Source organism: Callospermophilus lateralis, chromosome 10, assembly GCF_048772815.1.
Source record: "Callospermophilus lateralis isolate mCalLat2 chromosome 10, mCalLat2.hap1, whole genome shotgun sequence".
Classification (NCBI taxonomy): Eukaryota; Metazoa; Chordata; class Mammalia; order Rodentia; family Sciuridae; genus Callospermophilus; species Callospermophilus lateralis.
Genome location: NC_135314.1, coordinates 86,541,928 through 86,565,732, shown reverse-complemented (window position 1 = coordinate 86,565,732; position 23,805 = coordinate 86,541,928). Strand labels below are relative to the sequence as shown.

At 37.1% G+C, this 23,805-nt stretch overlaps 2 protein-coding genes across 3 annotated transcripts in view; one reads left to right on the top strand and one right to left on the bottom strand.

Moving 5' to 3' along the window:
* The window catches only part of Pik3ca (phosphatidylinositol-4,5-bisphosphate 3-kinase catalytic subunit alpha), a 78,195-nt gene extending 70,680 nt beyond the window's left edge, over window positions 1-7,515 (top strand). Inside the window, exon 21 of one of the 2 annotated variants that reach the window (XM_076867203.2) lies at window positions 513-7,515. In XM_076867203.2, the coding sequence (XP_076723318.1) occupies window positions 513-783 (271 nt within the window). In that variant the 3' untranslated portion in view covers window positions 784-7,515. The remainder of the gene's footprint in view (window positions 1-512) is intronic. The other variant, XM_076867202.2, reaches the window with a different exon arrangement.
* On the bottom strand, window positions 6,514-21,731 carry Kcnmb3 (potassium calcium-activated channel subfamily M regulatory beta subunit 3). Its single transcript, XM_076867204.1, has 4 exons — window positions 21,670-21,731; window positions 14,840-15,031; window positions 10,897-11,095; window positions 6,514-6,582 (listed from the first exon to the last, which is right to left on the bottom strand). The coding sequence occupies exons 1-4, from the start codon at window positions 21,729-21,731 to the stop codon at window positions 6,514-6,516; spliced, it is 522 nt and encodes a 173-aa protein (XP_076723319.1).
* Between the last annotated feature and the right edge of the window lie 2,074 nt (window positions 21,732-23,805).

Sequence of the window (23,805 nt, the reverse complement as noted above, 5' to 3'; positions counted from 1 at the left end):
CTTTAAATAATTGGACTCCATCTTCTCTGTATTGGCAAATAATAAATAGTGCTTAAAACATTTTTAGTCATGTAAGTTGAAAAGTCAAATTAACTATAACTACCATGCATATTCATATTTTTTCTTACTACCTATGATACATCATTTGTCTATCTTAGACCTTAAATTACTTTTTTAAAATTCTGCTTTATTTACAACTCTGTCTCTTGACCCTAGCTGAAATCCTAAAAGCTTTAGTATGAACCAGTTCTTATATATTAATAAATATTTATTAAGCTCCCAATGTGCCAGACATTGGTCTTTGTGTTTGTGATAAAACAATAAACAAAGTTTTTATCCTCATTGAGTTTACTTTCTAGTGGGGTAAAGGAAATAGAAGAGTGCTGACAAGGGGAGTGGGGAGAGGAGGGCTATTTGTCCAAGTAAGCCTCTCTGTGTGACATTTGAGCAGAGATCTGAAAGTATTAATACCATTTGCTTCATACTGACTGAACTGTTTTTACTGCTTATAGGTTTCAGGAGATGTGTTACAAGGCTTATCTAGCTATTCGACAGCATGCCAATCTCTTCATTAATCTTTTCTCAATGATGCTTGGCTCTGGAATGCCAGAACTACAGTCTTTTGATGACATTGCATATATTCGAAAGACCCTAGCCTTAGATAAAACTGAGCAAGAGGCTTTGGAATATTTCATGAAACAAATGAATGATGCACACCATGGTGGCTGGACAACAAAAATGGATTGGATCTTCCACACAATTAAGCAGCATGCATTGAACTGAAAGGATAACTAAGAAACTGAAAGCCTAATATCTGGATTCTACTCTGCACTGTTAATAACTATCAGCAGGCAAAGACTGATTGCATAGGAATTGCACAATCCATGAACAGCATTAGAATTTACAGCAAGAACAGAAATAAAATAGTATATAATTTAAATAATGTAATGCAAACAGGGTTTGATAGCACTAAACTAGTTCGTTTCAAAATTAAGCTTTAGAATAATGCGCAATTTCATGTTATGCCTTAAGTCCAAAAAAAAAAAAAAAAAGGTAAACTTTGAAGATTGTTTGTATCTTTTTTTAAAAAACAAAACAAAACAAAACTCCCCAAAATATATAGCAATGATGGAGAAAGAAAAAGAATGATCTTCTACTTGTCTTGCAAATGTTCTGTTTTGAAATGTGGATACAACAAAGGCTGTTATTGCATTAGGGCTAAGTAAACTAGAGCTTATGTTAAATTATGTAAGATTGGAAAAGAATGAAAATTTCTTTTTTTTCCCCATTGCTGATCAATTTGCAATTTGAAATGGATTTTTTGACTCCTTGTTTAATGAAGAAAAAAATGCTTTGGGTGGAAGGGACTCTTGCGATTTCATCAGAGACTTTTTCTTTTTAATAAATCAAACCTTTTGATGATTTGGGGTCTTATCTGCACAGTTTTGGAAGCAGTCACAAATGAGACCTATTATAAGGTAGTGTTTTTGTTGTTTTTTTTCTTTTTCTTTTTCTTTTTTTTTTTTTTTTTTGTTTTTTCATTGTTTTTTTCTGAACAGTATTTACAAGGATCTGACTCTTATTTCCTAGGGAAATTCTGGACTCCCACAAAGTAAAATAATCATCATAGAAAAAGAATGAGCAAGAATAGTATTTGTTCCAGAATTGTACAGTGTTCACCTTAAGTTGATTTTTTTTTCCTCCTTTTGCAATTGAACTGAATACATTTTTCATGCATGTTTTCCAGAAAATAGAAGTGAGTATTAATGTTATTAAAAAGATTATTTTTTTTATTAAAGGCTATTTATATTATAGAAACTATCATTAATATATATTCTTTATTTACATAATCTGTCCCATAGTCATGCATTGTTTTGCACCCCAAATTTTTATTGTTAGTAGCAGCATGGTTAACTTTTCTCTTGGTCTGTAGACGAGGCTCAGGCACTCTCTCATTAATACTAATTCCCAATGTATAACTACTTAAAGAAAACAGATTGAACTTCACCCTTTTTCCCTTTTATTTCTTTTTGTTTTCACATGAATCCCTCATCTTCCACCCTTTTATAGTTAAGAGTGGTTCAATCATATGAAATAAGTTACCAGAATTAACACAATTTAGGCTATCATCCTGATTACATAAACCCCTCTACTGAGGTATACTCATGAATAATACTTTAGAATATGAAAGAATAGAAACCATGAACTTTTTTACCTTTTTAAGCTGTTTATCCATATTTCAATGATAAAAATAGGATGTTAAACTATTTTTAAGATCGTTTCCCAGTGATCAGGTCTCACTTTAACCTCATTAAATCTCATTTGAGCACAGGACACATTCTAAAACTTTTTTTTTTTTTTTAAACAATCACCCAAGATGTAGGAACTAATGCTAGTCATCACTCTAGAATCTGATGTTTTACTCAGTATTTGAAATGAATGATTAATGTCCTAGGAGATAGCTTTAGCAAATGTCCAGGTGCCACACCAAAAAAAAAAAAAAAAAAATAGTGCAATAATTTACTGACAGTTTTCTAGATTAGGCATATTATTGGAGAACAACTTTATAAAGAGTGCACATTGTATACTCTAGTAAACAGCATCACTTTAAAAATATTCGTCTTCGAAATCAGATACTTATAGTAGAAGTCTTGAATAGTGAACAAGGGACTCTAATACAAATATTCTTAGTATCTGGCTGTTTTAGAACCCTTAAAGGGCATAATTATTGAAGATTTAGGTACTTCATTAAAGCATGTATATAATATTGCCAAGAAGAAAAATAAATTTCAAAATTAGAATTTATTTCTATAAACTGTCTTGGAATAGTTAAGCAGAATTTAAACTCTGTTTTAAGCAGGAAACCAGATATATTCTTTTGCAGATACAAAATATTTCATAACTTATTTAAACTTCACAATTACATTTTGTGTTGTTTAGCTTATATGCAGTTGATAAATTCTAACATCCCATCCTTTTCTATATCAGGGATTGATTATAGGAAAACTAAGTGAAATGGTACAAATATGAAAATTTGATGGTGGAAACTGAAGAATTAACAGAGAACTGTGTTTTACCCAAGTGCCAAAAAAGCCTTGAGCCTCCTTGCACAAAATTTATGATTTCTCCCTTTTTTCACAGTAGTTCCTATTATTACCCCTCTTTCCCCCAGAACCTCTCCATCATAAAAACACAAGCCCACATAGCTTACTTCATCGTTTACATTTATTTTCAAAAGTTACTACAACCAAATTAATTCTGTTTGGAGAAGTATAGACAAATTCTGTAAAGAATATAGATTAAGTGATCTAACTAAAAAGAAAGGAGGACAGGAAGTATTCAGAAAGGCAAGACCAAAAATCAAAAGCTGCATGGGGTGACGAGATCTGTTTCCAGGTACTTCAATATCAGAGAGCAGTTGTCATAGATTGGTCAGATCCTAGAGCTGACCATCCTTGTCATTGAATGTGATGTAACTGACTATTGGCTCTACAGTTTCCTTAAGTCACTTGAGAAGTACTCCTTCAATAATTATTTTGGAGGGGAACAAAGCTCCTCTAAAGAAAAAAAAAAAAAAAAAAAAAAGAAAACCTAACTTTAAATACATTGTAGCAAGAAATAATCAATTGTTTGAAAATCATGCTTTAACTTTTTACCATATTCTCAGCTATACAAAAACTTTTTTTTAGGATTTTTAGACTGCTGTTAATTTAAATCTGTTAATCTTATTGTGGGATTTGGTTTTTTAAAAAAGATGTTTCTAATTGGATTTTTTAAAAGAAGAGTGTAATTTGGTTGCTATTTTATGATAGAACCTAAGCTTTTTGTGGTTCTTAGTGTCCTCTGTAAAACTTAGTGTCAAAGTAATCAACTTCAAGTTTTTTCCCTTCTATTCTGCTTTATATTACAAGCCCATTAGGAAATGGGAACCTGGTGAATATATAATGAATTGTAAAATATTTTAATGTGTAACTTTTTCAACTGTGAAACTATGACTATTGGTTTTTTGATGAAAACAGCTGCTGATAAAGTATTTTGTGTTAAGTGTAGTTCTTATTAATCAGGAAAATGATGGCTTGATTAGACTGTGTATACCCTCTTTGAGTTTATTTTAAATGAATTGGTAATTTTCATATAGGTAAAACACAGTCCATCTGTGTTCTTTTTCCATCAAAAACTGAGTGGTTTAGCATTATAAGAAAAACTGTGAGCAGCCTATTTTAAAGGCACTATGGAAATGTCACAGCACATGAACTTGGATTTGTTCTTTACATAATGATTTTGTAAATCCGTTTAACTCATATTTGGATCAATAGTCCATGCTTGCCAACTCTTTGAAGAAATTTAATATCCAGCAGTATGTTAAAGTTAGGATGTGAACTTATCTGAGTATCATAAATTCTTGTTTCTGTGTCTGCACAAGCTACAGATCTGGGCTGGACCCACACACTCAGAGTCCACCTTAAAAAACTATTTTGATGTCAAAGACATCACTAAACTATTCAGTTTAAAGGCAATATGTGGTGTTAAAAGATTGTGGTGCTTCTCCTATTTATTTAAAGACAACTTTCATACTTCAGATGTTTTTGAGAAGAGGGAGGGGGCAGAACAAGGAGGAGATGTTTAAATAAATTACATTCTTTATATATCTATCCTTTCTGGATGGGGCATATCTAACAGAAGGCTGAAAGTTGTGAGAATATATGTGCAAACCATCAGGGAATCAACTCTTCATTGAGGATGGGATTGTGAAGGCCGAATTATAAAATTCAGCACTGACAGTATCCTCAGATAATAATTCTTGGTGACAAAATAACAACAGCTGGGCTGTTTTTTAAAGTAAAACACAAAACCATTTTAATTATTACATTAAAAATTGTAAATGTATCTTATGTGCCATGGCCTGGGAAGCCTGTTTTCTTTTCTTGTAAAAAAATTATTTCCACTCTCTGAAAATATTATGGGATTTAACTCAAGATAACTATGGTCCCAATAAAATTGGATGGGTAACTCTACCTCAGAAAGTCAATGGCAAAAAAATTAGATGAGTCACAAATCAATACTTCAGGCTCCTATGTTACAGAAGTTTTGCAGAGCACTGTGTTTATGAAGTCAAAACTTACAAAGTCAGAATTGGCATACCTTTGGTGCAGGAAACATTAAGGAAAGATGTTAGCTAAAATTTAATCATTGTTTAGCCATCTAGAGAAGGCTATAGTGTGAGGAGGTTCATGGTCCTAGGTTCTTGATTTGGCATTTTATGTTTATTTTGTTCTCTTTTCTTCTTTATTCATGAGTTTGGTATATGTTTTTTGTACACATTTCTGTTTGCAAACACTGCTAGACCTAGTCAAGAGGGATCTTTCATAAAAGATGTAAACAAATACATGGTTCTGAATTCCAGAAGAGTTTAAAGTTTATTAGGAATCTCCCAAGATGATATATTAAGTAACCGTATTTATCTCATTCAAGTCCTGCACTTGTTTTGCACTTCCTCCTTACTAGTGCAGTGCCACTCCTTCTTCTTGGTTTTATATATGTTCCTCTTCCAGCCATGATAGTTAGCAGAAAGCAGAAGGTGTGAGCCATAGGGGTATTTTCTGACTTGATTTTTACATGACTGCATGTAAGAGCTTTAGTGGGGAAATTGGGAGTAAAATTAGTCCATTGTATGTATAACATAGTTAGACTTAACTGGATTTTACTACCAACAGTAGACTCCATTCTTCATGTTGGTAAGTACAGAAAAAAGTATTAATATACAAGTCAGTGAATTTTATCTGCAACCTCATTTTATCTGTCACAATAATTTTGTGGCAGAACTAGGTATACTTTTGGTTATTGTTATTTTATTGATCCTTTTAGGTTAGCAAGGAGGGAGAAAACCTTGAGTGTTTCATATTAAAATATCTTTAATAAAACTAAACTTCTTAATTCTAGTACAGATTTCCAAATGTGGTCACAATCTGTTAATTTCATAAGAAAAAGTCCTTCATCAGATTTTAATTTATGCCCTTAGAGTAGATTGAGAACTTGGCCTTTATCTGACTCTAAAAATCTTTTTGGCTATGGAACCCAAGCTTTAAATTGCAGTTAATGGTTTCAGTCTTTGGACATAAATTTGGTTAAATAAAATGTTAAAGAATATGTCCTTTTGAAACATAATACCTTAGTGTCTTGGGAAATGTAATACTACCAGAAGACTACTGACACATCAAATGTTTATCTTAGATTCCTCAACAAGGAGCTCAAACCACCTTTTTAGCCCCATTAATTATAGCAAGTCTGTTTCTCTGTATTTTGTTCATTTAATGAATTGAAGTCCTGTGATATATTGCATTAGTTCAGAGACAGATGTTTTTAATGTCCCTTTAACAATGGCCCAAAAAGTATTTGACACAGCGAGATGCATGTGTTATTATATCAAGAATATAGGATAATACAGTATCACTAAATTTAAGACCTCTTCCCAGTCTTGCTGTTCATAGCAGGAAGTTTGGCCTGTGACTGCACTTATTGTTTGTGCTCATCAGAAACTGTCAATGTCTGCTTTTCTTTAACTTTGCAGTCTGTAACATCACGCTGTTTATTAAAAAAAAAAAAAAAAATTACCTTGATTTGTGTCCAAACAATCTTTAGTGTATTATGTAAACAAAGAGCTGTGATAATTCTATCTTGCCATTTCTTTTGAAAAGCAAACCAGTGTTGCTAATAATCAAAATTTAGCTGAATTTGATTGGAAACCTGAAACTATTATGCCTTAAAAGCCAATTTTTCTAACCTGGTAAAGTGATAAATATTAGAGAAATGTATGTTTAGATATTAACTTCCTTTAACTATAAATAATTTTATACTTGTACTTTAAGCAGACATATATGTATGTACACACAGGTATGAATGTATGTATGTATATATATAGGTAGACGGACTTTTTTCTTCAACAGTTGAAGACCAGAACTTAAAAGTGAAGTTAGAAACGAGCTAGTTTTGCTTTCCGTTATCATTAAACATTGCAAAGGGTAAGTCTGGGCTTTTCTTTGACCAGTAATACACATGGGCATTAATATTTAGTATTTATAAGCATTTAAGCATATCATTGTTTAAATTCTATTGATTTGCCAAATGGTTTGAACTTTTAAGTGACTTTGCTCTCCAAATATAATGTCTGTCTTTCCTGGGATGAACCAAGTAACCACATCTGAATGAAAAACAATAATTGAAGCATATGCTTTGGGTTTCAAATTGGTAGTTTTGATTTTTTTTTTTTTTTTTTTAGAAAAAAAACACAAGAATTGCACATTGTTGAGGCGAAAACCAGATGTATTAAGAAATAGAGATGCAACCTTCATTTGCCAGATGTATTAAGGAATAGAGATGCAACCTTCATTTAAGAAAACTACAGAATTTTCTTTTACATAATGATTTAAAATAGACATGCATACATATACTTTATTTCAGGGAAGTCTTTGGTATACAGAATGATTTTGTCATAACTTTAAACCACAAGTTCTGAACCTTAAATGTGTGTCACATTTAGCCAAGAGAATGGGGTGGGGGCAGAGGAATTCTCTCTGGCAGCACTCTTCCCTACCCTCTATACCCATTGTCCAATGAAAAGTACCAAGGCTGACTATGGGAACTCAAGTTTTTTTGTTGATGTATGTTTGTTTTTAGCTACAAACATTTTTGAGCACCACTACTCGATGTCAGAAACTAAGCTTTGTGTTTCATTGACTCTACCTTGTTTATGCCTTAAAAACATGAAGACATTATCCCTGTTGTGTACATAAGAGCTCAGAGGTTGAGACAGCTTTGCAGATTTGCCCAAGAATATGCATCTAAAAAGTTGTTTGGTAGCCTACAAACTGAAATGAATCCTACTCTGAGACGTTCTCTCTACCATTCCATACAAAAAAGAAGGTGAAACATCCAAGATCATTTGTTACTGGTCAAGTCAACATTGCTCTATTAAATTCAGTTTATTTACTAGTTTGTGGCTTGAAATTAATTGGTAAAAGGCATTAAACTGATTCAGAATCAGGAGTTTAGAGTTTGATTACATCTACACATAAAAGTTGCTTCAAAAATCTGACTTGTGGGCTGGGATGGAGCTCAGTGGTAAAGCGCCTGCCTAGCACACATGGGGCTCTAAGTTCAACCCCCAGCACCACTAATAATACTAAAAGTCTTATTCTATTGTCCATTATTTAAGACTTTTTGATAAAATTTTAAAGATATTTTGAGGCACACTGAAAAATCAAATTCTTTTTTTTTTTAAGTTGTAGATGGACACAAAGCTTTTGTTTATTTTTATGTGGTGCTGAGAATCGAACACCATGCCTCACCTGTGCCATGCAAGTGCTCTACTTCTGAGCTAAAACTCCAACCCACAAGCAAATTCTTTTCAACTCAATCTGGAAAGCACTTGTGGGAAGAATCTTGTGACACCATTAAAGTACAGACAACTGCTGACTAGCCCTGCGTCACTTTCCTGCAGTGTGGATTATCTGAAGTAGACGTTGAAATCCAATACAGGTTCTCTTCACTTTACATTTCTAGTCATTTCTCCTACTCCTGTCAGAATGTGCACAGAGTAAAGTGAGCTAATGAAAAGCATAATAAACTAGAAAAAAAAATGTTGTGGTACATGGCAAGGTTAAATATAATTAACTATAAACTTAGCTCTCTGGAAAGCTTTCCTCTTTTATCATGAATGGTGAAAAAAACTAAAAAATGGTAGGTCCACATTTTATTAACCATGATACATTTCTTTTAAACCAGGGATTAAGCCTGAAAAGGTTTACCTATTAAGCTACATCCCCAGCCCTTTTTATATTTTATTTAGAGACAAGGTCTCGCTGAGTTGCTTAGGGCCTTGCTAAGTTGCTGAAGCTGGCTTTGAACTCATGATCCTCCTGCCTCACCTTCAGGGATCACAAGCATGCACTACCACGCCCAGCTGATTTTTGGTTGTTGTTGTTGATGGACCTTTATTTAATTTATTTGTATGTGGTGCTGAGAATCAAACCCAGTGCCTCACGTATGCTAGGCAAGTGCTCTACCACTGAGCCCAACACCAGCCCCTCATTTTTGTCTTTCTATAAAGAATGAACTATTCTTTGCCAAGGATTTTTTTTTTTTTTTTTTTTTTTTTTTTTTGGTACTGGGAATTGAACCCAGAGACACTTAACCACTGAGCCATATCCCCAGGCTTTTTATTTTTTATTTTAAGACAGGGTCTCACAAAGTTGCTGAGGCTAGCCTTGAACTTGTGATACTCCTGCCTGGGTCTCCCTAGTCACTGGGACTGCAGGTGTGCATCACCACACACTACTAAGAATTTTTTTTTTTTTTTGGTAGAAAAATTATTGCGTGAACTATACTGCATAGAATTAGGCTGACAGTCAAGTGCTCTGTAGATACCTTGGTCATTTGTTTCCATACTGACCAATTCTAGCAAGGGCTAAACTTAGATACTAAGAATAGCTACCTTGAACTCATTTTGCCCTGTGTGCTTCCTTGGCTCTTATGTGCAAGGAGGTTTGGAGTAGAAAGGAGGTGAGTCTGTACATATTTACAGAATGAATAAAATACACAAGCTTTTAAAAAAATGTTTCCCACATAAAAATGCAATATGTAACTTAGGGTGGTTAGTCTAATTGGCAGGCAACCATACTTAGGTATTCAAATGCAGAAATTTCACTGTGTGAAGCCAGCGCTTTACTTTGGCCACTGTCTTAACATCTCTCTGCTCCTTCCTTTGCTTCTCCCCAAACTCCACAATTGGATTTGCTGCTGTCCTATAGAGTGTACTCTGCCACTTGCCTGATCTCTGACTGAAGTGCTATATTTTCCACACTGTAGGGACAGGCACTGTGTCAGTCTCACCATGCCAACAATCAGGGCACCACCTAGCAAAGTCAGTGAGGGCCAGAATAAACAATGGAAGACAACCATGTAGTTGTACTTTTTTATAAGAATGACATCTTCAGATTGTCCATCTGGATAGTAGAAACATGAAAACGGGGTTCCATTTTTGTGATCGAAGAATTCCTTTATGTCCAGGGCACTGTTGAGCAAATCGTTCCTATCTCGATGGCACTTAGGTATATAAAAACACTAGGAATATGGAGGAGAAAAAAGACAAGGACACTGTCACTAATACCAAGCAACAGCTTCAATTCTAAAGTAACTTCAGGCTTAAGCTTGTAGTGAAAAATTTCAGTCTTAGAAAGTGGTTAAATATTACATAGTTCATAGGGAAAGGTTGACAGGAGAGCACAGTGAAATGGCCATTTCCAAGTGCTAAGAAAAAAAAGTTTAAAGTTCATTACCATATCCATTAGGAACTTAGGGGACTGTGTTATGGACTAAAAATGTTTGAGACCTTAAAAATTATTGCATCCAAAATAGAAAACAACTCATCAGATTGAAATTAGTGCTTTAAGACATCAAAATGTAAATGTCAATCTAATGCAACTTTTATAATTAAGTGTATATGTAAATTTTAAGTCTTTTTAAGTGATTGTATAAGTTTAACAATACATTAAATTTCATAAGAAATCTTGTTTGACTGACTTAAGGTCAACCTTGAGTACATTTTAACATTTGTTGATGAGAGTGTGAGCTCCCCATATAAGACTGCCTACTGAAAACTGCTCAGCCTACGAATTTCAGATACCAAAACTGGAATAATGCCTCTCCTTTCTGTATACCCTATTTGTCCTCCAAGAATTCTGTAAGCTTCATTTATCCTGATTTGACCACTTTGGAAATGTTTGCTTGAAGGAAACAGATTTATCTCTACAGATGGCTCTAGGTTCTGCACCCTACTAGGACAGTCTGTCATGAAAGGGTGGTGGTTCTAAGAAATCTATTACATGAACTTTACATTACCTTGGAATTGATCTGAACAGCCTCTTCATTATAATGCAGCAGAGCTTTCTGACCTGAATGGGTAAGGTTCACAAACACCTGAAGACATGGGTACTTCCCCTGGCGTTGGCAGTCCATGCCACAGCTGAAAGCACAGTCCAACCAGTCCTCCATGATGTGCGTGTGGATGGTAGTGCAGTTCAACTCTTTGCGCTGAGTGCTTCAATAGGAAAAAATAAATACTCATCTCCTACTAGGAATCTTAGCTTCACATTTCTAATGTAGTAGCCCAAGGCATTTGTCTATTTAAAGGTTATAATGCAGGATTATTACAGAAGCCACGTAATGATCAAGGAGGGGGGTGTGGAGGACGTAGAGACGGGATAAACAGCAGCAGATGGCCCAGTTCCATCTCAATTCTGATCCTACTGACATATTTCTCACTATGCCAACCCTAAGATCCCCTTAGATTAATGGTTTTCAAAGCTCAGAATTACCTGAATGTGTATGGTAGAATTTGTGTACTCCAGGGCTACACTCCCAGAGATTCTGTCTTAATAGGTCTGAGGCCCAGGAGTCTGTGTATTTAACAGTATTTAAGATACAAGTATTTGGAGAAATAGACTAAGTAGTGTTACCCTAAGTGCTGTCACCAAGATTCACACTGTACACCCACTAGCTTGTCCTCATAACTGCCTTTGGAAGAGTCAACTATAAGGTTCAGTCAACATAACCTGCAGAAAGTTCTGCTAACAAGACACAGTTCCATATACCCACTCTGCTTCCAAACAAACAGCCAAATGCAAGCATACAAGGAATCTGTATTATAATACCTACCACATTTTTGTTCTCTGAAGTTCTTTTAAAGTCAGGAACTACATCTTGTTCATCTTTATGTTTCTTAAAGTGTAAGGCATAATACCTCTCCCATCCTAAATGCTCCATGAGGATTGTACTAAATTAAATTTTACTTGAAAAATAGTCCTTGAGAATTTGCACATGTACTACATACACGAAATGTCGTAGGTGCTATGGAAGTGGTAGGTAGATAAAGTCCCTGCCCTGAAGATTTTGTAGTAGTATTGAGAAAAGATCTATACAGATAAAATAATTAGAGAACAAGAGAGAGTAAATGAGACCAAGAGGAAATGCTGGAATTGTGTGGGAGCAGCTCGTCATACAGCCTCACACATCTAGGTGGGTCTCTGTTTATTTCCTCTTGCCTGAAACAAGAAGTTAGATTAGAAGCCTAAAAGTCAGAATGCTTGAAATGCATTGTTTAGTTAGATTCATATCACACTTCTTAATACCATTGACCATAAATAATCATTTTTCTTTATTAGTATAATAAACTGGAGACACACTATGCAGTTTAACCTGGCTGACCTCCAGGAGCTATGGAAGTGGTAGGTAAAGTCCCTGCCCCTCCAGAATAAAAACCCCTAGAAGTGGGGCAGTGAGAGCAGTGTGGGGGTGCTGTGACATAAAGGTGTTCAGGACACTTAGACTGCATTTGCTGGTTTCTAAGAGGGAGGACAATGAAGCCCAGGAGCCAGGACTTCAGCAGCCTCCTGAAAGTGTTCCAGAAAATGTTCTCTTCTGGAACAACTAGAAGGGAATGCATCCCAGCCAAAGCCTTGGTGTTAGCCCTGTGACACCTGAGTCTGACTTCTGACCTACAGAGATGTGAGAGGATCAATTTGTGTTAAGTTAACCAAGCTTATGGTAACTTGTTACAGCGACAACAGAAAACTAATACAGACACTCAAAATACTGCAAACCTTAAAAAAAAAAAAAATGGAGGTAGACCTAGAAAACTTGTTGGGCAAGTGAAAATCAAAAATAGAAAATAAAGTTCTTTTATAGGTTTAGCTCTGGCCTGCTGCTTCACTAAATTAATCTATCTACTTAACCTAGGCATCTTGGGATGCTTTCTTATCTCTTAGAACCTAAGTTCTCTAAAGCTGGAGCAAGTACAAACAATATGATTTGAATCTCCCCTTGAAAAGTTCAAAAAGCTCTGCTATAAAGAGTATGACATTCTGTCCTACACACAAGAGCCAGGTTAGAATCTCTCAACTGGAACCAAGAACATATTTTTGGGCAGGGGGCGCGGGACTGGGGATTGAACTCAGAGATACTTGACCACTGAGCCACATCCCCAGCCCTATTTTGTATTTTTTTTAGAAACAGGGTCTCACTGAGTTGCTAAGCACTTTGCTTTTGCTGAATCTGGCTTTGAACTCGCAATCCTCCTGCCTCTGCCTCCCAAGTTGCTGGGATTACAGGCATGCACCACTGCACCCAGCTTGAACCAAGGACATATTTAGGACTAAAAAGTAAACACGGGCTGGGGATGTGGCTCAAGTGGTAGCGTGCTCGCCTGGCATGCGTGTGGCCCGGGTTCGATTCTCAGCACCACGTACAAAGATGCTGTGTCCGCCGATAACTAAAAAATAAATATTAAAAAATTCTCTCTCTCTCTCTCTCTCTCTCTCTCTCTCTCTCTCTCTCTCTCTCTCTCTCTTTCTCTCTCTCTCTCTAAAAAAAAAAAAAGTAAACACATTCTTTCAATAGCATTGTGGGTGTATTTGTCTGCAGCTGTGACAAAAATCTATCATCACTGATGGGAAAATGAGGGATCAAGATCAAGAGGATGGGTAAGAACTACCAAAGTCTTCCTAACTACCATATTTTCTGGAGCAGAACTCTTTGAGATGGCACAAGATGAGAGAGATGAACTCATTGCCCTTAAGCATTCGCTTTATTACTTTAACCAAACAATTTCCAGAAATACTTAGAAAAGTAAACCTTAAATATGAGCAACAGTTTGGTGCCAGATTACAGGAGGTATCCTCAACCCATCTCCCAAATAGATCACATTTTTAAAAATAATCTGGTATGCCTGTTCATTTTCTCTCTCATTTTCATTTTCCCTCTCTCTCTCTCTCTCTCTCTCTCTCTCTCTCTCTCTCTCTCTCGCATGCACACACACACACACACGCACACACACGCACACTTACACAGATTCATTCAAATATATAGATATATGTAATTCAGTTGTATTTTTAAAATAGATGAGAAAATGGAGTAACAGGAAAAGGAGGAGAGAAAGCAATAAAGTCAGAATTGAGGTACAAGCATCAAACCTAAAAACCATCAGAGATCCCTTCTAGTTATAAGAACTGAGCTCTGAGCTTCCTAGCAGCCAGCTAGATGTATGATTCCTGGCTTCTACTGAATAAAAGTGAGCTGGTTGATTAGGAACAGAACCAGTTCTTCTGGTCCTAATGTCAGAGAGAATATTCCTTGGAATACTTATAATAGCAGCACCATATGTTTAGTGGATGGTGCCCTCTGCCTTTTCTCCTATCACTGGTCACTCAGGAATGGGAGAAGATGAATCTGGAAAACAATAACACAAGTAGGCCACTCACTCCCTCTCCCTCATTGGACTTCTAGGCCTTCTTTTCCCATTCTCCCTGGGCCTTCATTGCCCTTTCAATGTCCAAAGTAAAAGCATCCTTTGCTTTTACATGCATTTAATGGGAAGCAAGTTTAAAGAAAGGAAACTAATATTTATTGAGCAACGATTATGGAGTTGGATAGAGATTGTCAAATTCAAAAAACTTTCATTGTTTCCACAGGGAAGGATTAATATTTCCCATTTCCCTGAGAAATGACATTTTTAAATGGAGAATTTGTGACTTAAATAAATATCTAAGTTGTAGATTATGTTTGGAGGTGTATGGAAATGAGAGATTGAGTAGGAGAAGGATATCTTCCACATTCTTACCACTTTATTCCCCAAAACCAGCAGTTTTCCCGCAGGAAGAGAAGGAAAAGTAATTGCACCTTCAGAAGAGCAGAAACTGGAGAAATCTGCACCAGCCTTCCCAGCTTTACCACTGTGCTTGGGTTGGATCTGAATTGTAAACTCAGGATCTCTGACTCTGATTCTTACCTGAGCATGAAAGGCTTTAGGATGGTTGTTCCAAGCAAGAAGAACATTAGGATGGAGAAGGCCATCATTGCAAACCCTAGCAGCATAGCTCTGTCCTCTCCAGCACTGGAGTGCAGCTTCCTGTGCACCTCTGGTGGGTCTCCGTCCTTATAGTCTCTATATCTCTTCTTCACCGAGGTAGGAAAGGCTGTCCTTTGGAGGAAATGATGGGAAAGATTGAGACAAGCTCAGAAACAAGTGGCATTTACCAACATAGGGAGTAGGAGGATAATCCCATTTGCAACCCCTGAAGGCTATGAACAGGTTCAATGCAACACAACAAGATTCCCCTTTCAGAACTTGGTGGGAAGTCCATCTAAATAAGCTTCGATGGTGTTCTAGGACATATTTTTAAAGATATTGTAACAAACAGATCTGAGTAACGTGGTCTGGTAAACGGCTTTAGGGAATCTATCTAATCAATGACTAGTAAAGAATTACCTAAAAGTATTTCTTCTAATTTTGTTTTATATGAATAAGTGTTATAGACTGATTTATCTTTCAGGGATATTGCACATCTTTTCTGAAAATATTTTTTACAATCTCTTATGGATTCTGTTTGGTAAGAATGACTGAGAAGCTTCACTTTTAGAATTAAGAGCATCCTGAAACAAAAGGGTTTGTTTTGTTCTTTCATATTCGCGTGTGGGCAAGGCAGCACCCCACCAACTGCGCTCCCAGACCCATGGCTCAGCAGACTATGATTTATGAAGTTGTCCCTGCGGTCTTCTCCTGTCCACTTCTCCTCTCCATCTGCTTGCTGCTCTGCATAAGTGTCCCTGAGTTTCTTCTCTCTGCTCTGCCTGAGAGCCTGCTGCAACAAATGATGTGATAAATTACTTCACAGTGGAGTGTCTAGTGAACGGTAAAGTCCAACACAAAGGTCACAAACTGGTGGCCCATGGACAGCATCCAGCCCATGGATATATTTTATTTGGCCTTCTCTCTGGATTCTTTTATTTATTTATTTAATGTGGGATTAGTTGCTAACACTTTAAAATCATGAGATTGCCCATGAAAATGCTGATTTCTGACTTTTGAAAAACATCACAAGATCTACATTCCTACATTCAAACAGTTGAGGCCAGGCCAACCAGTGGCTGCCCTGTGGGCAAACTGTGTTCTCCAGTTTGCTACAGTCCCAGAATTTCACATGATAGTGTCACTAATTTGCCATCCCCTGCTCAGATGCCATTTGAGTCCCAGGGATAGTTCTACTTTAAGAGGCTTTATGAATTGATAAACCAAATAAATGCTTATAATTGTAAAAACTTAGGCTCCATAAAGCTGCCTGAAAACCTTACTAAATTTTAAAGCCATACAAAAACCTTATCAAGGGAATTGCTAGTCGCCCCCCCCTCCAAGTGTATTTCGTATTTTATCCCATGTTCTTGCCCTTTCCTCTCCCTTCACTCCTGCAGCATGTTCAGCCTCTAAACAGAGCAAGAGGAATGTCAGGCAATCCAAGGTGCCTTGGGAGCCCCCACAGGGGAGCAGTTGCTTCTAAAGATTGCCACTTTGGAGAATAAAAAACTTTATAACCCCTTTTGATACTTCATTTATCCTCTATCCTTCTATTCTGAGAGAATGGACACAGAAAAAAAACTTTCATAAAATTTGAGATAGAATATTTTTAATTTATCAGCAAATCCAATATCTTAGGGAAAGAGTTTTAGCCCTAAGGTAAAGTTTGGGTGTTTGGTATTGGTAGTTTCCAATACCAAACACCCTGCATGTTCCCTTTGCTCTGACGGTGGACATCAATTGCTCTGTGTCATAAGGTATGTGGAGATTTATTGCAAGATACCCTTGGAATCCATGGGTGAAGAGGCCTATAATGAGGCCTCCTGGCATTTCTAATACATTCACTAAATATGCCCAATTATAGTGGTGTGTTGCACGGAACTGGCATAACCTGTTAGATTCTGATCTAAGGTAGAAATCAGAACTGCTAGGATACTACAACAGCTTTCCTATTTTCAATATTTCTGTCTACTTTGTTCTAAGGCTTTCTGAAAAATTGGCAACCTCATAAATCCCTTGTAAAGAAGTTATATCATGTTGGGGGGAAGGGGTAACATAAAGTAGTCATTAAAAATTAACACATATGCTAAAGATAGTGGCTGTAAACCTGTAATAGCAGCTACTTATGGGGCTGAGGCAGGAGGATCATGAGCTCAAAGCCAGCCTGGGCAACTTAGAAAGATCCTGTCTCACAATACAAAATAAAAAGGACTGGGATGTGGCTCTGTGGTAAATAAAGGAAAGGGGGAGAGAAGGATAGGATGACATAAAGATAAAGGGAAGATCAGTAATTAGAAGAAGGAGATCAAGAGAGAGTGGAGGAATGGGTAAGGGAGGGGCAATGCAGAAAGAATTTGAAAAAAATCATGTTATGTGCATATATAAATACACAATGGGAACTTTACCTTTATGCATAGGCAAAAAGAACCGATCAAATATAAATTAATAGATGAGCAAAAGGCAATCTAATAGAGAAACGAGAATGGGAGAGTACAAAAGTGGGGGATCAAAAACTGAAATCAAATTCCATTAATGTATGAACCTGTCAGGATGAACCCAAATTCTGTATGACTATAAATCTCTAACAAAGAAAAAAAGAACCCTTGGGTTCCATTTCTAGTACTGAAATAAATAAATAAATATTTTTTTTAAAAAATTAAGTTAAATCTGTATCTAACATTTAAATAAATAATATTAAAGAGTAATATTAAATATTAAGGAGTAATAGACTCTAAAATATGAATAATCTAATATTAAATGAAACCAAATTCTAGTAATGAAAACTAAAGGAGTTGAAAGTAAAAACTTTGTGGGTATATTTAATAGTTAATTAGATACATCTGAAAAGATCATTAGTAAACAGAAAATGGATCTGAAAAACAGCCAAAGTGTAATGCACAGGGATTTTTAAGTGGAAAATATGGAAGGAAGGTTAGGAGACATAGAAGACAGGTTGAAAAATGCCTAACATGATAGCTGTTTGGAGCCCTGTGGCATAAAATAAAAAGAAATTCACACCTACACAGAGTCACAGATATATTGCACTCTTACAAAAGGCCGGGGTGGGGGGGGGCGATACTTAACAGAAACCAGAGAAAAAGACAGTATGATTTCAAAGGACTGATGAGCTTCAAAGGACTGATGAGCTGAGAGCTTACTTCTCTATAACAAGAATCCAAGCCAGAGGACAGGAATGTTGTCAATACACTGAGACAAAGTAACTACAAGTTTCTATACCCAGCAAAAGAATTTCTCAAGCCCAAGTGTGAAATAAAAAATTTCAGACACACACGAAACTGAGTTTGCCCTCCTAGACTCTAAAGGAAAAGGTCAAGTATTTACTCTAAGCTGAAGGAGAATAATCCAGGAGGCAGAACTGAGATTTCATCAGAAATGAAGAACAAATACAGAAATAAGTAAGTAAAGACATTGACTCTAAAAAATGATAATATTCATTATTTTTATTACTATGGAAATGTTTGGGACAGTTAAAATACATGACAAGAGTATATAATTTGGAGGGGGTAACAGTGCTAAAGTGTTCTAAGTGGCTAGAAGTTGGGTGGGTGGAGATAAAGATATTGAATTTACTTTGATAAGTTCTGGTCTGCGTACTAAATTTCTGGAGTAGCCCCTAAAAGAATAGAAATAGGAGACATAATTTCCAAATTATTAGAAGGGAGGAAATCAATCCAAAAGAAAGCAAAATGGAAGAAAAATCTCTCATGGAAAAGGCAGGACAAATAACCTGATAGAATAATGTTATTCTATCAGTATATCAGAAATTATACGAAATCTAAGAAGATTAAAAGATGTTAAAAGATGAAGACTGTCAGACTAGATTTAAATATGTTTATATTTTTACAAAAGACACATCTGTGTATTCACAGATACAGAAAAGCTGAGATTCAATACACAAAGTGTAACAAAAAGCAAGCCGATATGAACCTTAAGATTAAAGGCTTTGTTAGAAGTAACAATAGTAACATTGATTAAAAAAACTTTAATTCACCTGGAAGATATAACAATTCTAATTTGTATATACCTAATAACATTGCCTCATTGACAGAACTATAAGAAGAAATAGACAAAATCCACTATCAGATTATGAGATATTTTTATACACTCTTTCATTGTAATTGAGTAATTGATAGCTCAATCAGAGAAGTCAATAAGGAAAGGGGTCTGAGCAAAGTTATTAACAAGCCTTACCTACATAATAGATATTACTGTCCCCTGCAGAATGCAGTCTTCTCAAGCACATAGGGAACATTTATGAGACCTGACCACAAACTTAGCTGTAAAGAAAGTCTCAAAAACTAGCAAAGGATTCATGAGAGCAACATGCTTTTGTATGCTCATTGTATGAAACTCAGAAAATATAAGTCTAAGAAAGAGGAAAAAATAACCCCACAATCCTTTAGAGGTAATTCCTGCTCATTTGCTAGGTTATTCCTGCCTTTTTCTATATTGTTTCAAATGAATGCAGTCACACTAGATAGAGTTTAGGGGTTTTAATCTTATATTATTCACTTGTTTCCTATGTCATTAGTTATTCTTTGTAGCCATTCTATTGGATACATAATATTCCATCAGGCGGATATTCCATAATTTCCTTAACCATGTCTTCATTGTTGAATATTATTACATTGTTTCCAGTTCTCAGAGACCACAAACAGCCCTATAATTAACTTTGTGATGTTTACCAACACCTTTCATCCAAGGACCTCAAAGCACTTACAAATGATCTAATTCTCTCTCAAGTCAGTGATGTCAGGGAAGGCAGTTTTACTTCTTTGTGCTAGTAATACATCTCCATTTCTAACCAAGGTATTTCCTGGAAATGTTTAGTCATAGTCAAGGCAGTGTCCACCCTGCTGGTCCTCTGCATAGCAGGTAGGACCGACTTTCCCACCAGACCTGAGCACAGCACAGTGCATTCTGGCTCAGCCTGAGGCAAACTCGATGACAAAGCTCGAACACGCTCATCTGGGTGTGAGCAGGACAGAAGCCAGCAGCCTCTCCCTCCAACACTGAAACTTGTGCAAGAAGTGTTCCTTAGAAACATGCTGTGGCTCATCAAACTTCATAATTCACCCAGTACTTACTTCACATGCGTATGTAACTCCTAAGCATGGGGTACATTAAATTAATATCTCCCTGTAATTTGTTTTTGTTGCAGAGGAGACTTTAGCAATTACTGTTACCCTTCCATCTTTTAATGACAAAATTATTTAACAACTTCTTTTGAAACAGCAAAGGAGGTTGAGTAAAGTCAACATGGTTCATCAAGTTCAGCAAGAGGAAAGAGCAATCATTCAATTGTGCGTTTCGGAAAAGAAAATGAGATGCTACCTTGCTTTGGAGTTAATATGACTCTCTTTATATCTAGTTAATTGGGCTGTGAACAGGGCATTAAAAACTTGTTTTCTTGCATGTTTGCGTTTGATCATTTGCCATGCAGTGATTCACTTTAATTGTCTACTCATAAAAGCATTTGTTCATTCCTAGGAGAGAAGAATCGCTTTCTCCTCCATGCTCTGACCGTTCCTTCATCCCCAGACCTCACCCAAATCCCTATATCTCCCTCTTCTCCTGTTTTTTTCTCTCTCAAATATCCACCAGAGTAGCTAGAAGATAGTGGTGTAGATAAACGTGATGACATTGCAATCTTCAGTGCTTCCACTTTTTAAGCTCCAACTCCACTTGAACCTCGAACAAGATCATCCAAGTTTTCAGATAGTGAACTTGGTTGTGACTAGTACCCCACCCCCACCCCAAGAAAATGCTGGCATGCTTTTATTCTTGTTGTTTGAAAACCCTCAGGCATTGCTCTTCTCTGTTTTGGTGACCACTGCTAACTGCCTCACCACTCCAACCCCAGGGTAGTGGGGAGTGCCACTTCCCTAAGGGCTCTCAGCTCCTCTGCTCATCATTCCCCTGGGGAGAAAGGGGTGCAGAAAAATGATTGATCTTACTTCCCCTTTAAGGAGTGGAGGAGGGTGGCTAATAACAATAGCTAAAATGTACACAAAATCTGATGATCTAGTTCAGAATGCTCAGAGAGTAGATCACTGTGCTAGGGCATGTGGGCTCTCTTCCTATCTCCATTTCAGAGATAAGAGGTGGAGACAAGTTAAGTCACTTGCCCAGAGCCATACACCTAGTTAAGTAGAGCTGGGCACTGAATCCAACACAGTGACTGGAAGGACTCACAAATAGGACCAAAATACTGGTGTCATTTCCTCATTCCTTCATTCAACCAAGAGATATTGACTGCACACTAACTATGTGCTGGGCCATATTCTAGTTCTGGGATCCAGGGGGGAGTTATTGGTCTCCAATAACTTGAAAGCTAGGGAGGAATTCAACCAGAAAGGATGCAGCCTATGATGTCAGCATTGCTGGGGAAGCCCCAGAGGTACCCTGAGAGGCATGGCAGGTGGGCGTTTTCAAAGCACAAACACCAAACCCAACCCCCAAATTTATTACAGCCAGTGGCTCACACCTGTAATCCCAGTAGCTCTGGAGGCTGAGACAGGAGGATTGAGGTTCAAAGCCAGCCTCAGCAAAAATGAGGCATTAAGCAACTCGCTGAGACCCTGTGTCTAAATAAAATACAACATAGGGCTGGGGATGTGGCTCAGGGGTTGAGGGCTCCTGAGTTCAATCCCCAGTACAAAAAAAAAATTATTATAGCCCCCCCTTATAACAATTTCTTCCATAAGATGCCCGTTATAGGCTGAGAGACTCTGGTGGTAACTTACCTCCCCTGGCACCTCCGGCTGCCCTGGAGTGTGATTTGAACGGGGATGCTGAAGGGCTGCATGAGGCCAGGGGGCTGGCCAAAATGAACTCCCTTCACCTGAGTCATGCCCTCTGAGGGCACAAGAAGGGTGAAGCCTAAGCATCAACGGAAGTGGAGTCCCAAAGGGAGTTCCCAACCCCCAGCATAGCAACAGCCATCAGAAGCCCTGGCGCTTCCAGAGCTGTCAGCCTGCTAGAACTTTCTGGAGAGGTGGGAACTGGGGGCAGCCTGGCCCGCGAAGCTCTGCAGATTCTGGCAAGGTGAAGCAGTCATTCCTAGATGCTCAAAAAGAATCTGCTTGGTTTTCTACAGGCTTCTCCCCACGGGTGCCTGGTGCCTGCCTCCACCTTATCACTGGTGTTTCCGCTTCGCCAACTGGGTACATCGTCATAGAGACCAAAACACTTGTGGAAAGTTCTGAGACCCAAGAGGCCCTATATAACTGGTGAGGGACATACTCTGTTCAAGGTTTATAAGAAGAGGAAATCTTTGGCTTTGGCCACGTTTCCTTTTTTCACAAACCGTCTTAGCGTGCAGGCTTAGAGAATGTTTTTTCCAGTTAATTGCATGTTCTAGTTATAAGAATTAGCTTTTATACCATAGGTGACTTCCCCAAGTTTCAAAATTCAAAAAGCTATAAAATAATTTGCTATTAAAACTATCTCAAGGTCTAAAAAAGCACTATTTTAAACATCATTTTATCTTTGATGATTTAATAGGCTTTTGAGGCTGGGCATAGTGGCACACGCCTGTAATCCCAGAGGCTAGGGAGGCTGAGGCAGAGGATCAAAAGTTCAAAGCCAGCCTCAGTAACAGTGAGATGCTGAACAATTCAGGGAGGCCCTGTCTCTAAATAAAATAGAAAATAGGGCTGGGGATGTGGCTCAGTGGTAGAGTGCCCCTGAGTTCAATACCTGGCGTGCGCATACACACACACACACACACACACACACACACACACACACACACAGCATTTGAGGATCTTTTCATACTCCCAAATTATGAATGTTAATTACCATTACACAGCATTGCTTCCTGAGATGTGGATGATAAGAGTGTCAAATAAACTTTTGCTCTGTTTGGTTTTTTATTTTGTTTTGTCTGGCTTTGTTTTTTGAACCTAGGGGTGCTCTACCACTGAACTGCATCCCCAACCCTTAGCATTTTTATTTTGAATCAGGGTCTAAGTTGCTGAGGCTGGCCTTGAACTTGTAATCCTTCTCCCTCAGCCTCTCAAGTCACTTAAATTGTAGGCATGTGCCTGGTTTGAGACATTTTTTGAATCAAGGCAAAATTATCTTAGCATTTTCCAAAATGTTAGTGCAAACAAGAACATGAGCATAATCTCCTATGTAAATAAAGCTATATAAACTGTTACTTGAAGACATTTTAACATCATTTAATGAAAAATATTTATTTGTATATTTCTAATTTGGGTAATTATTCTGTTAAGAGTTGTGGACTAGATCCTCTGTAAGATATTAGTTTTTAGAGAACTGAAGCAATTTAGAATAAAAACTGATAGCAACTAGAGTTTTTTCTTCTGCCTGGTACTTCCACTTTAGCCTTTATATATGACAGATTTTCTTGTTTAGATTTAGATGTGCTTATAAATTCTCCTGAAACATGAAACAACTCCCTGGGAAGAAGTGAATGATTTGCTGCTACTTTTAGGTAACTGAGTCAACCTCAGAAATACAGTAATTTTTTCAGCCAATGAGACCCTTTCTTTCTTTTTTTTTTTTTTCTTTTTCTTTCCTTCAGAAGGGCTGTGACCTAGACAAGGCTGGTCCCAAACTTCAGAGCTGAAGCAATCCCCTGCCTCAGCCTCCTGAGTGGCCAGGACTACAGGAGTACCCTACCATACCCCTTTCTTTGTACCCAGATCTTGTACCTGCCTTTATAGGAACCTTCAAGTCATTCCTTTCTTAAAGCTCTAGTTCCTATGAAAGAAATAGTCATGCACAAATCTTTAAAAATTCATTGTAAAATGGAATGAGAAAACAAAGTAAGTTTTAAAAAAATCACTTTTACTCCTAATTTACAAGTTCAGATGGGTCCTGATGGATTCTTTTTGGATCCTGACAAGTGTGGG

Coding starts and splice junctions, on each gene's coding strand:
- Kcnmb3 (XM_076867204.1), bottom strand. CDS start 21,731: ATGCAGCCCTTCAGCATCCCCGTTCAAATCACACTCCAGGGCAGCCGG. Junction 15,032..21,669: donor AGCCGGAGGTGCCAGGGGAG/GTAAGTTACCAC, acceptor TTTCCTCCAAAG/GACAGCCTTTCCTACCTCGG. Junction 6,583..10,896: donor CTGTTCAGATCAATTCCAAG/GTAATGTAAAGT, acceptor TTTAATAAACAG/CGTGATGTTACAGACTGCAA.